The following is a 13,630-nucleotide window of genomic DNA, read 5'->3' on the forward strand; positions in this document are numbered from 1 at the left end:
TGGTAATGTGATATTAACTCTTCATCTCCAGGTCATTAATTCCAATCCAGCCTAAGATAATTACAGCTTCAAATCACTCCCATTTAATGACTGTCACCTTTTAGAATATGTAGCTCCTAAAAGGGAGTTACTTATATTACCCAAACACAGCAGAAGTATTTATTGAAGGAAAACATTTATCATTCACCATAAAAATATTTAACATTGAAATAGAGTGCACTACCAACATATTATTTGCTGCAGAAATAAATTAATTTGAACATATCTCTCTCCTTTTTAATTGTGCAAAATGGAAAAAAAATGAGCTTACACATGCAGTTCCTAAAACTAAAGTTTCAAAGTATTATTAACTTGCAAACTGTGTCAGATCTTGAACACACATGGTCTCCTAGATACTGATGAGTTTAAGAAAAAGCAACAGGCCTGTGTTCCAGCTGTTGCACATCTCCCAGAATAAACATTAGGTAGCATTTCCTGCAAGACTAATTTCCAACTCAGATTTCCAAAGTCCTCTCCAGAATATTTACAACAAACTATTTGAAAATGCTTCCTAGCAGATTTGTTTTTACAACTCCCTGACCAAAACACATTTCAATATAGCTGCAGGATGTTCCTCACATTGCACTCTCTCTAATTACAGTGGCTACACACTGATGATTAAAGAACATATCCTGTGCTGTGAAAAGAAGTATATAATACTCTGTACTGGACAGTAAATGCTATTATTTGTTAAATTGTAAATTTAAATTAAATAGTTCCAACTCCTAAAAAAGAAAGACCACCAAATGAAAAAACTCAGGTGGTAAACAAGATAAAACATTATTTAGAATTAGATGATACACACTTGTAGGAAGTACTTGAAATGAAAGCAAAAAGTACATCTATCAGGTTGCATTCACTCCTATTGTTCAGGTGTCTACTCAACTTTCCAGGCTCAAATGAATAATTCACCACTAAAAAAAATGGCAGTAAAGTAAAGCTCAAACAATTCCCATTCCTCAAGTCCTACCAAGTTTAGAATCGTTCTGTTTCCTGATTGTGACAATGAAACTCCAAATGCATTGTAAAGGCAATGGCTAAGCCACTGCATCACCAAGACAGACCCTCACATTCCACTAAAACTGCAAGTCAGTAGTGTTGATCAAGCTGCAATCATAAGTTAAGCACTAGCTTCATATATATACATATATACACACACATATATGTATGTATGTATATATTTGAGCAAGCTACTTTTTCAACCTGATCAGAAAGAGAATAAGTAACAGGAGACTAATTAGTACAATTAAGTTTCACATTACTACATACCTTGTAATGTGGACGAATGTTTGCAAAATATATGTAATGATCAACAGCCAGTGCAATTTTCAGTCCACCTCCCTCCCAGGACAAGGAAGAGATCTGTTTGCCAGGAACTTTCAGTGTACGTAAGTGCTTGGTTAAAACAAGGAAAGAAAAAGAATTTAATATATTACAGGGAAGCCACTCTAGAACACATAAATGAGAGTTTTGATTGTTGTTGAAAAAAGCCCTATAGATATCTATAGATATCCCTATAGATATTCTTTACAGTACCCCATAGCAATTCTCAGATTTCAATAGATATGCAAAGAAAGAGAGATATTTAAGGTGTACACCATAACATGCTCTTTCACCTCAGGTTTGGTTTGTTGTTTTTTCATTTGTGCTTTATTTCTCCAGAGAGAAAGAAACAACAGGACTCAGTGATCGTTCAAGCTTGAAGAAATAAACAGTAGATAGAGAATGACAGTATAAACATTATTCCCTTTGGTTGGTAATTTGAATCACCTTTATGATTCCAGTCACAATTAAAACACAGCAGTAGTACTGATCCTGACATGCCTCAGAAGTTTCACTGACACTGGAAGTATATCAGTCAGTTCATGTACAACACTCTTAACAACAGCTGATAGCTTAAACAAATAAAAACATATCTCTACTCAATGTCAAGAGCACACAATTAATTAGCTGCAAAAGTACACAATTTTCAGTGAGGCAATGGACATTTTCCTCTTCTCTATCCCTTTTCCAAAATAATCTAAGAAAGGCAGTTGGTACACTTTCCAACTTTTTTCCAATATCTTTATTTTGCTGAAGAATTTTAAATTGAATGAAGGAAACAATTAGGAAAAAAATATGTTTTCAAAAGCTATAACCTTAGTCCCACAGAGAACTTCTTTGTGGGTACCTTTTTAGTTGCAAATAATATAGATGTATGTAGTAAAAGATACACCTATCTACTATTTACTGTACATTTTTGAATAATCTTAGGCTTTAAAAAATACATTTTACTGAGTAGAACATTGATGCTCAGGTCTAACTTTCCTATTTCATGCCTTTGATCAGCTGCAAATACCAAGTCAAAATACTGCTCACACATTATTAACGGAAAATACCATCTTCCAAAAAGTCCATATCTGAGTATCAGAACGAGTACAAAACAATTCTAAAACCTGAAGAATTTACTTCGAAACACTAAATACAAAATCTGGAACATCAGTTTCAGTTAGTCCAAAGGACATCAGCAACCATAGATGCAACATTATTGCCAAAACCTTTGGCTCCATTAAATCCTTTTAACTAAGGCAACCCCTACAGATGACATTGGATCTTAACCCCTGTCACAGCTCAGATCAGAGCTGGTCAGTACTTCCTCTGTACAAGGGACAAACTTCATCACACTCTGATACACAACACTAACTTACTGATTTTCAGCTATATTACTAAGAGGAAACAGGACATTACCTGGCAAGGCAAAAATAGCACAACAAAAATATATTGACCAGTTGTCTCTCAAATATCAAACATTTAATCTACTATAAAAAGCCAGGATGGACAAAAACCATTTACAAAAAAATAGCCACAACAGCCAAATGAAGAAGTTTAAAAGAAAAAATAGCTTTTCTGAGGTTTCTGAGCCATTGCTTTTACTGATACAGGATGCCTTTTTGCCAGTTTTACGGATTCCATATAAAAGAGCAAATACCAAGTATTTAATACCAATACTCATTCACTGCTGTATTTTCAGCTTCTACTCCAGAGATGCCCAGGTCTCTTACACAGCCAGTGTAGAAAGACAAGTACTTCTAGATTTGATACACAGATGTTGACATCTGGATTGTTGCCTAAGCTCCAAACTGCTTATCTTCCATAGTCTCATCTCAGGGATCTGGTGTTCAAAGTCAGACACCCCACTTATCCTATCACTAGTGTTTTGAGAGGCACTTGGGATTTTCACACTGGCCACTATGCTGCTGTTCTAAAAGGGTACATAGTCCTGTTTCCAGACCCATGTGGATATCCCAGATGGATTCCTCAGGGCACTAAACACCTACATTTTGGCATCCAAATTCCACCAGCAACGACCTTGCAGCAAAACATAATAAAATTTTGAAAGAAAAAAAAAAAAATCCCAAACATTTACACCACTTATCAAATATTTTTACCTCACCAAAGGGAGTGTAGAATTGCACAACATTGATATCTTTATCTTGAGAAGCTGCTTTGAGAGAGCCTGCCAGTGCCAGAATGCTTCCATTGGAGTTCCACTGAATGCACACAACATTGATACCAGCATCAATCAAAACAGGATCTAGTTTTTAAGGAATAAACATTAAGAATATCAACACAAGTAGACATTTTGGATCAAGAGAAGCTCAGTAACTTGCACCCTACATTTTGTACTTACTGTAGTCATTCTCATCTCTCATTATCTGGCATCTCCCATTGTCATAACAGACAGCAAGGCAAGGGCAGTTGGGTTCAATGTAGCCTTGGGTACCGTGGTACCAGTGTATCCCAGCAATGCTGAAGGCTCCAGTTAAATTCACCAAACAACTCAGCTTCATTTTCACCTGCACAAGAATGGTTAATTCAAGGCATATAAAACATGTTATTTAAGGAATAATTTAAATCTCTACTGACACTTGCAAAAGACAAGATGTCGAAGCAAAATTGTTTTCCTGTCCCAAGAAAAATTCTGAAGGTCTCAGAATTTTATGGGTTTGAAAAACTTCCTTATATAATCAAAGCCAGATCAGACACACAAAAACATATATTTTTAGCGACAAAGAAGTACCCTAATGTCAGCATTTTCCTTCTTTGAAAAGTAACTTAAAAACAAAGAAAACCAACAAGATAAAAATGCCACCACTGACACATGTACATAAACACGAGAAACCCCTGGAACACAGCAAAAAATAATCATTATTTCAAACCATTCATAGGCACAAAATTTAAAATACAACAAAAGAAAACCCAACAACATCAACAAAAATAACAGAACAAAAAAACTTTTGTTTGCTTTTTCTTGACTAAAGTTTACTGAATAACATATAAAAATAATTGGAAAAAACTAGTGTCCAAATTAGAACACTAATTAAGAGAACTTTTGCAATAACTAGTCCAGAACACCTGGAAAAGTAAGTAAGGGTTTGTCTGAAAGATAAGAGAATTCCTGAATCAATTCCAAGAGGAATGCCAAGTAAGTTATGGGAGAGACAGCACCACCATACATGCTGTTGATATGGTGGGGGAAATGACAGCAAACTATTTAAAGAATTTCAGTAATTTGTAGCAGTTGGAAATACCATGACTCACACAGTGGAAAGAAAGAAAGATACAGTGGGAGGATAAAGAAAAAAAAATGGGAAGGGTAGCAGATACTTTCTTAGGAAGGTAATGGAAAGGAGAAGAAAATTCACCACATTAAGCATCTAAAAGTTAAGAACATGGTCTCAAATACAGGGATTTTAAAGTCAGTGTTTTACATAGCATTTTGTTATAGTCATACTCCAATACTTTAAGTAAGCAGATATATTTATAAATAAATAAATAAATAAATCTAGGTTGTAGGAATTCAGCAATATACTACAGCTATTTCCTTTTATTTTTCTACTCACTACCAGGATCTCTCTAAAGAATAATAGGAGCAATAGGAAGATAAACTATCACTTTTTCTAAAAGCCTGCTAATACTTTAGGAAGCAAAAGCTGGAAGAAGTCAATATCCTTTAAGCCAGCATTAGTTCCTCCAAATAATGAAAGAAGAAAAAAAAACAACAGCCAAAAAATATTAAATCTGACCTATCATCACAAACATCTTTGAAAGTAAAGATTTTCAGATGTCCCAAAGAGTTTAACTTAATTTCACCAGTCTGACCATTCCTACTTTTACATTTTCAGTAACTATTGCAAGGCTGAAAGGCATTAGTTGATGTGATAATCATTGAGCTACCAAAAAAGAAGCAATTATAATAAAAAGATGCAGAACTCTTGAATAAGCTCTGCACAGAAGGTTGTCCAATTCCCAGTACTGATGTCCACCAATTAAATAAATACTAAATAAAATAAAAGCAGTTTTATGCCTGTTGAAGTAAATTATAATCCTTATATATAATTAATCTTATACCCTGATGTTATAATTATAATCCTTAATTATACCACAATGAACTTACAATAAAATTTCCCTGATTGTCATAAATGTGAATCTCTCCATTTGACATTCCAAAGAGTAAAATTTTGCTATTGGAGGACCAGGCCACATGGCACAGGTGGGTGCCTTTCAAGTCTTTTCCCCAAATGCGATTGCCTGGAACAAAACATTGACTGCACTTAATAAATATACCACAAATCAAAAACAGGATGCAAGCTAGCAATGTAAAAACTAAAACAGCCATAGTCAAAACAACAATTAGTACGTAACTATTAATTATTAATTATATTTACGTAGAGAAACAGAGACACTGTGTATATAACACTACAAACAAATTTGTGTGAGAGCACAACAGTTAGTAGGGCTTAAAATCTTACCATCCACTGATCCAACAATCACAGCTCCATCTTCATATACAATACAAATCTTCTGGCCATCAGCATTCCAGCTCATACTTCGAACCACTGATTTATTTCTGTTGTTAATCATCTCTTCATACCAAGAACCTATTAGAAGTGAAAGAAAAACTGAGTTACACTTGTGATTTGATAAACCTCTAGAGGACTCAAGGTACATGATAATCACTGAACTGCTCTTGCAGTAAAAGCCTAGCAAGACCACAGCACAGTGTCCCCAGAAAACACAGACACAGCCACTGTGAAAGCCAGCGCTCCCATGGGAGCTGCTCATTCCCAAAATCTACAGGGATGAATGAGGACTCGGAAAGGGGAGCCAAAGTCCAAAAGGGGCCTATAAAAAGAGCTCTGTGCTCAACTAATTTCAGAACTGACAATAAAATAGGAAATACAAACAGAGGGAACAACTGGCTTTGCTAGGAATAGGTAATAAGTACTTTACTGATTATTTTCCAAAACTAACAGATTATTTATGTGACAGTAGCCACCATGTATCAGCCAGAAAGACTTTTATTCTTTACTCCTGAAATGAGAAGAACAGCTAAGATTTTATTTGTTTTCATTTTTCATTAAACTAAAATTCCCAAGAGAACAGGAAAACCCTTTATTTTCTTTTTCTTTCCTACATGTGTTGGAAAGTGGTTACCTTGACTGTGAGGTTTTCTGGCTTTTAAATGAATTCCAGTGAGCCACAGTGTATGTGTGTGTGAAAGGGTCAAGAGCAATAAAAGTAATTATAGTCATACACTGGTTAGTCATATTGGTTCATTACCTTAAACATTTCTAAAGATAGGTTTTATGAGAGTATTTAATTGATGCTTTATGCAGCGTTGATAAGTTCTTGTAGTCTACTAACATGTTTGTGCCCACTGCACCATATATTTTTTCATGCTGTATACCAAGCAACAGAGATAAAAAAATTAGAACAGTTTATCAAGAACATGGCTAAGTACTGATATCTTCATCTATGGTAGCTCTGCAAGACAAATGCCTTGTCTCATGTGACTACACTATAAAAAATATAGACAAATATTACAATTAAAAAAGTAATTTTAAAACTATTTGAGCTATACAATCTGCAAAATAAAAACTCTGAAAAACAACAGTAAAAACTGCAAGTGAGGGGAAAAAAATTTTTCTCATAACACAGAATATTATCCCATCTTAAATTTATCCTGCAGAATACCTCTGTACATCATCCACACAATGATGAGGCCATTTTGATCGCTGGTAGTCAATTTTTGATACTGTTCATTCCATGTCACAACCTGCACAAAACCTAGAAAGTGATAAAAAGCTTTTTATTGGCATTATTTAAGTAGTTAATAAAAAATATCCATCTTAATCAACCTGGACCTTTTCAAAAATTTACATTGCTGACTTGGATTTAGTTGTAGGCTTCTTTCAGTGCCACTTATTTCTTCTTTCAAAATTCTGCCAAGAGCTCCTTTTGCTTCTGTATTCACCCACTGGAGTAACATCCTCTCCAAATCCTGCTCAGTGTTGATTCCACACCCAAAACCCAAATCATGGTTTTGCAGTTTCTGACCACCTCTGACACTCTGGGACACTGACAAAATTTTACAGCTGTAGGAAGTTTGGGGTTTTCCTTCCTCCTAGTAGTTTGATCCTCGCTATTGCTGCATTTTTAAAACATAATCTCCCTGACAATTACCCTGTAGAGTGCTCTACACACAAATCCTTCAGACCCTCAAGCTTCATATGGGATCCCACTCACAAATATTTGGAACATGTTCGAACTTTTATCAGTTTCATATGGCAGATCAAACTGTATCACACTTTTTCCTCCCCTCACTGCTGGGTACACATTTTCTCTGTATCCTTTCCATTTTTAGTGTTTCAGTCAAGCACATTATCAACAGATGCAATCAAAAATATTCTGATTGTCAGGGATTTTTAAGGTAATAGTAATCTAGTTCAGAATTGAAGACATCCATTCAAAGTATCCACTAAATCAATTCCTCCCAATTAATTTGTTCCAATCCTATTCAATTAAGCCCTTAAAATAACCTCACTCTTGGCAGATTTCAACTGCAAGTCTTCATAAAAAAGTCTACTTCCTCAAATAATGCAAGGATTTCAGCATCCTCTTCATATCCCATTGTCCATGGCTGATGACCATCCAACATTTCTCATGTGAGAACTTCAGTCCTCCCTAATTTTGCTGCATTCAATTTTTACTTTCACACATTATACTTCTCCAGCTTGCTTTCTAACCTCTCTAAACTTTGTCTGTACACTACAGTTAATGCATATACACATTCTGTAATCTCTCAGTAAAGGGGAAAATTACCATATATTTAACACAGAAATCAAGTTTACTGAACCAATTTTCATTTCTTCAGAAGAAAATGGAAAGTTACTGTAACACATAATCTCACAGACACGATTAAAATGAAAACCCAAAGAGCCTTATCCAAGATATCATGGTAAAAATATACAGCCAAGCTGTTACATATCATGCTGAATACCCACAACCTTTATTTTGGATTTACAATAAAAAGTTATACCAAAATTACTCTATCAGCTTCACAAAATTTTTTATTTCTATTCTGACTAAAAGTAGACCAAATGCCCAAATACACTTACCACTATGACCTTCCAGAGTTTGAGTCACAGAAATGTTGTTAGGAGCTGCTAGTCCCTTTATCTTTGCCTCATCTAAAAAATAACAGAATTCACTATGAAAATAAACCTAACAAAGCATACCTGTTACCATGTTTCTATGAATACTGAAGCTCTAATCACAATTTACATAGATAAACTAAACCACTTAAAAAGAAGTACTTGGTAACTGCAGGATGAAATTTCCACCCCTCAGTTCCATGTGTTTGCCATTCACATCTGTCATCCAAATCAATACATGCCTTATGGTCTAGCAGTTTTTCAGGGAAAAAAGCCAACAAAATAAACAAAAAAAAATAAAAACAACCGCCAAAACAAAACAAACTCCAAACCCCACAACAACATCTATGGTTATCACATTTCGTTACATTCAGAAAAAAAAGTTTCAAATTTTTTTTTTCTGGAACATATTTATTTAAAAGAAAATACACAGCTTTCTCCATAAAATCATAACGATAGCAGGAAACAATCAAATAAAATCAAGACATAACAAAGTAAGTTCCAAAATAAAGAGGAAGCCTACACAAAAATAATTAATTATATGCCCTAAAAAAAAAAAAAAGGAAGCAGCACTGAAGAAAACTTCAGCAGATATAATGGGTAGACAAATTATTTGTGTGACAAATAAGACCAGCTGGAGAAAAACTTTATACATAAGACAGTGATGAAAAAATTTGATGTTAGAAAAAATACATAATAGCTATGTACAGATTGAAAACATTGCAATATTGTCAAGTAACTCAGAGAAGAAGTTATATTTAAGTGTGGTGGGTTTTGTTCTTAAGATACAAATTAAAAAACAAAACCCCTCCCCCCAAAAAAACCCTAACAAACTAACACACCACTCCCATTTACCTGTTTGTGTTTCTAATTTTATAACTTTCAGTAATCCATCCTCTCCACCACAGGCTATGAAACCTTGGGTCTTATTCCAGGAAATACATTTTAATCGAATATTACCGGGAATTGCAATCTGAAAAAGAAGTATTTTGTATCTCAACAGTTGCAATAACCACGTTTTATTTTACATCGTCTATCTGAACACCTCAGAGACACCTACAATAGCACAAGAGATAAATTTATTTCTATTAACAGACCTGTACATGCAAAAACAGAGAGAAGACAGAACTGTAAGCATTAGAGAAACTGTGCCACCCTCAAGCAATTGGACTCATGGAATAAGTAATAATAACAGGACACCTGCAAAGGTGTGCTGAGCAACAAAAACAAGTGACAGGGGTCACACAGTGCACAGGGCTTCAGTCTCCAGCGGAAAAGCCGCGTCCAGAGCCTGTCGGGGGAAAAACCGCGGAGCTGCCCGAGCAGCGGGAGACCGAAGAAGCCCCAAGCCAGGCCGAGGGAACCGGCGGGACAGAGCGGGGCAGAGCGGGGCAGTGCGGGGCAGAGCGGGGCAGCGCTCCGGGAGTGCCGCACCGTATCCGGCCGCCTCGCAGCGGCCGCGGGCGGCGGGAGAGCCCCGAGGGTCCCCTCAGCCCCCCCGGGCTCCCCGCTCCCGATCCCCGGGACTCCCCAGGGCAGCTCCCTATGCTCGAGAGCAGCCTGCCCTCCGCCGCCCCGCGCCTCCCCAGCAGCACCTTCTTGCACAGGTAGATGAACATCCCGGCGGAGCGCAGTAGCCGCCCGGGCCGGCCCTCACGGCAGCGCGGCCAAGCCGGCCCCGCGTCCCCCTGGCAACCGCCCGCGGAAATGGCGCCGCTTCCGGGGGAGCGGCCGGCGCCATTAGCGGTGTGCCCGCTCCGCCCGGGCCGGGATCCCCGCGCCGGGCCCTGCCCTCAGGGCATCGCCGGCCCAGGCGGTTTGGGAGCGCTCAGCTCGGTTTGAAAACACTGTCAGTGCGTTAATAAATGTCCGCTGCTTTTACACGAAGAAAAATCCCAAAGTTTGTGAACGGCGGGTTGTGTATGCGCGGTGTTCGTAGTGTAACTTACATCGACATAGAATCGTAGAATGGTTTGGGTTGGAAGGGACTTAAAAGGCCATCTAGAACCCTGCCATGTCCTGCCATGGGCCAGGACACCTTCCACTAGACCAGGCTGCTCTGAGCCCCATCCAGCCCGGCCTTGAACACTTCCAGGGATGGAGCATCCACAGCTTCTCTCAGCCAGAGCTTCACCACCCCCACAGTAACAAATTTCTTCCTAATATATTACCTAAACCTGGCCTATTTCAGTTTAAAGGCATTCCTAACCAAAAAGGAAGGAGACTTAATCATTGAAACAGAGAGCAACTAATGAGCTCTCAGTGATGCTGAGGTATTAGAAAGATAAATTACTTGTCACTAATACTGCCATGTTAAAATTTACAGCTGTACAAGTTTTGATGATGTCAGACCTAGGGAGAGGTTAATAAAGCTTGGGAAGAAGGATGTCACACTGATAATGGACACAAAGAATGCAGAATTTATGGGCCACAAGGCCCACATTTGGCAGAACTCCCAAGATAAGAAAGAAACTAGTAAAGTCAACTCAGCATCATATGGCCATCAGCTCAGACTGGGTAAAGGGTAACTCCAGCAGGGGCAGATTGCAACCATCAGTCCCAAGAAACCCACCAGTCCAAAAGAAAAGACTGAGCATGTGAATAATTAACATGGGAAGCGAGAGAATCATTAACCATCAGAAGGTAGAACACTAATTAATAAGAGAACTATGTAATTTGCAGCACTATGTAACTCCAGTGCCCATTGGCCTTTTGGTCAGGGACTGTGCAAGTATCTCCTCATCCAGGAATGGGTAAGAGATGCAGAGATGCAACACATGAAAAGAGACTGTATAAAGTAAATAGAGGGGTTGATATAATATTGTGAAATTGGTATTGTGTAGTAGAATTTTGGAAAACTCACACATGCTTGAGAGTGACGAGAGTATGAAGTCATGGTTAAAAAACATTCTCTTTTGGGTAGTAGTGTGGAATGGGGCAATCAGTTAAACCTTTTCCTTGTTCTCCATTAGGATGTATTTTGAATCACTGGGACAAGTTTGGTGGAGAACTTCTTACAAAGTGGAAGTTAAAGGAATACTATATTCAATGGTGGCCATAATATAAATTGGATGGTGATGAAATTATAATAACATGGTACACCTCTTGTTCTGCAGAAGATTGGATAAGTGGGATGAAATTGTGTGTGTGGATTTGTTTTCTCATTGAGAAATGGTCATAAAACAAGAAAATGCAGGTTATTGGTGTCTGATTCAAATATGTTAATGATGATGGAAGAGAAAAAGAAATTATCTTGTTGCTGTTCTGCTTCTAGTATAGGGAAAAGGTGTCTTTCTTAGGGAAAGTGGATAGTGAAGAAGAAGGTGTACAGTTGTTGGTTTCTCTGAGAAAGAATTAGGATAGTGATAATTGGGACCAGGAAAGTACTGATGGTAAGACTGAATTAAGGGGTGCATTTAGTCCAATTGCAGGTAGAATTTGGGCACACCAAAACCCTGTATATGTAAAAGTTCCCTTTTCAACCACTGATTTGATACATTGGAAGGATTCTGCCAGGTTGTAAAAAAAAAAATTCAAGAAAAAATTGAAATTCTATATGGTACACCACATAATGTGAATCTGACGGGAAAAACTGACCAGATGATGTGGTAAGAGAAAAAGCTTTAACAGATTATCTTTTGTCTTTAAAGAAAACCCTGAGATTATTACACAGGTACTTGCTCTTTAGAAGACCAGTCCCAATCAAGTCACGAAACCATATATTCTTTCAAGCATGGACATCAAGTCTACCTGAAAACCTGGAAAGATACTCCACTAGCTGAGAAGAGGAAAGGACCTTTTCAGGTACTGCTAACCACACACAGAGCCATGGAATTGAGATGACTGTACTCATTAATTCATTACACAGAGCAAAGGTATTCCTCCAAACCATATATTCTTTCAAGCATGGACATCAAGTCTACCTGAAAAACTGGAGAGATACTCCACTAGCTGAGAAGAGGAAAGGACCTTTTCAGGTACTGCTAACCACACACAGAGCCATGGAATTGAGATGACTGTACTCATTAATTCATTACACAGAGCAAAGGTATTCCTCCAACTTTGTGGTGGTCTTAACAGAAAGACCCCCAAAGCTGAAACTGACTCAGGACTCATGAACTGCACATGGACAAAAATAGAATCTGTACTGCAATTTTATTGTATTCAGGGAGAAATTTTACTGTATTTTTGTGTTTTACTAAGTATAAGTTTTTATAGGCAATGTGCTTGATTTTTGGAACACCACTGAGCACCCAGACGTGGGTGCACAACTCTGAAATAAACAATTGAGTCTCTTTTGGGTGTGTAATTATTGGCTTGTAACACACTGGATAATAAATCACATTTTTCTGAACAACAATATGTCCTATTTTAAACAAATCGTTTATATAATCTTGGAATTTTACTTGGTACTCACAAAGTGAGGCAGGTGATTGCTCAGAGGAATTGAATGTAAATATTATCATGTGTAGTGCAAAATGAAGTTATGAATACTAGTGCATGAATTGAAGCCTGCCTAGCTGACAGCTTGCAAGATACATCTGGCCTCCAGGACAATATTCCACTTTCCTATAAAATTTTACATCTCATCTGACAGCTGGCCTTAGTGTAAATAGGACTGATGTCATCCCCTCCCATTTGCCAAGAACTTGTAAAGTCTTGCATTAGATTTACAATTTGTTTATCCTTACCAATTACAGAGGCCAAGGCATACTTCTGGCCCTATAAATGCCTGTATAATACTCATGCCTAAGGAAAGGACGTGAAAGTAAGCAAAGTAAAGTGCTGGATATAAAACTCCATGACTTGGAGAAATAAAAAAAAAATGCATGCACAGCACTTTGAAGAAGCAAGTGTAGTATAGCCAGGACATCCCACGCTAACTTTAATTGTACTGCAGCAAATTAATATCAGTACAGGGACACACCACAAAATACCAAGCACAGCCAAATACAGAATTCTTGGAGGGTTTATAGTCTCATTTTTAGCCCTTACAGCTGAAGCTGTGTCCCATGTTCACTTGTGCTGTTTCGTGTTATATTCCAGCTTAACATAACTGTGCAGGCATACCTGAAGTCACACTCCCATGTGCAGTGAACATAACTGAACGTGCT

The 13,630-nt window shown here is 37.6% G+C and overlaps 1 protein-coding gene across 1 annotated transcript in view; it reads right to left on the reverse strand.

Annotated features, from left to right (window-relative positions):
• WDR35 (WD repeat domain 35) overlaps window positions 1–10,233 on the reverse strand; it is a 42,713-nt gene extending 32,480 nt beyond the window's left edge. The window contains exons 1-9 of the mRNA XM_059842929.1: window positions 10,112–10,233; window positions 9,372–9,489; window positions 8,481–8,552; window positions 7,057–7,149; window positions 5,832–5,960; window positions 5,477–5,610; window positions 3,710–3,875; window positions 3,468–3,613; window positions 1,309–1,434 (exon numbers count right to left, since the gene is read on the reverse strand). Coding sequence (XP_059698912.1) covers window positions 1,309–1,434; window positions 3,468–3,613; window positions 3,710–3,875; window positions 5,477–5,610; window positions 5,832–5,960; window positions 7,057–7,149; window positions 8,481–8,552; window positions 9,372–9,489; window positions 10,112–10,135 — 1,008 coding nt within the window. The 5' untranslated portion in view covers window positions 10,136–10,233. The remainder of the gene's footprint in view (window positions 1–1,308; window positions 1,435–3,467; window positions 3,614–3,709; window positions 3,876–5,476; window positions 5,611–5,831; window positions 5,961–7,056; window positions 7,150–8,480; window positions 8,553–9,371; window positions 9,490–10,111) is intronic.
• Window positions 10,234–13,630: the final 3,397 nt, after the last annotated feature.

The sequence above is a fragment of the Haemorhous mexicanus genome, chromosome 3, assembly GCF_027477595.1.
Source record: "Haemorhous mexicanus isolate bHaeMex1 chromosome 3, bHaeMex1.pri, whole genome shotgun sequence".
NCBI lineage: Eukaryota > Metazoa > Chordata > Aves > Passeriformes > Fringillidae > Haemorhous > Haemorhous mexicanus.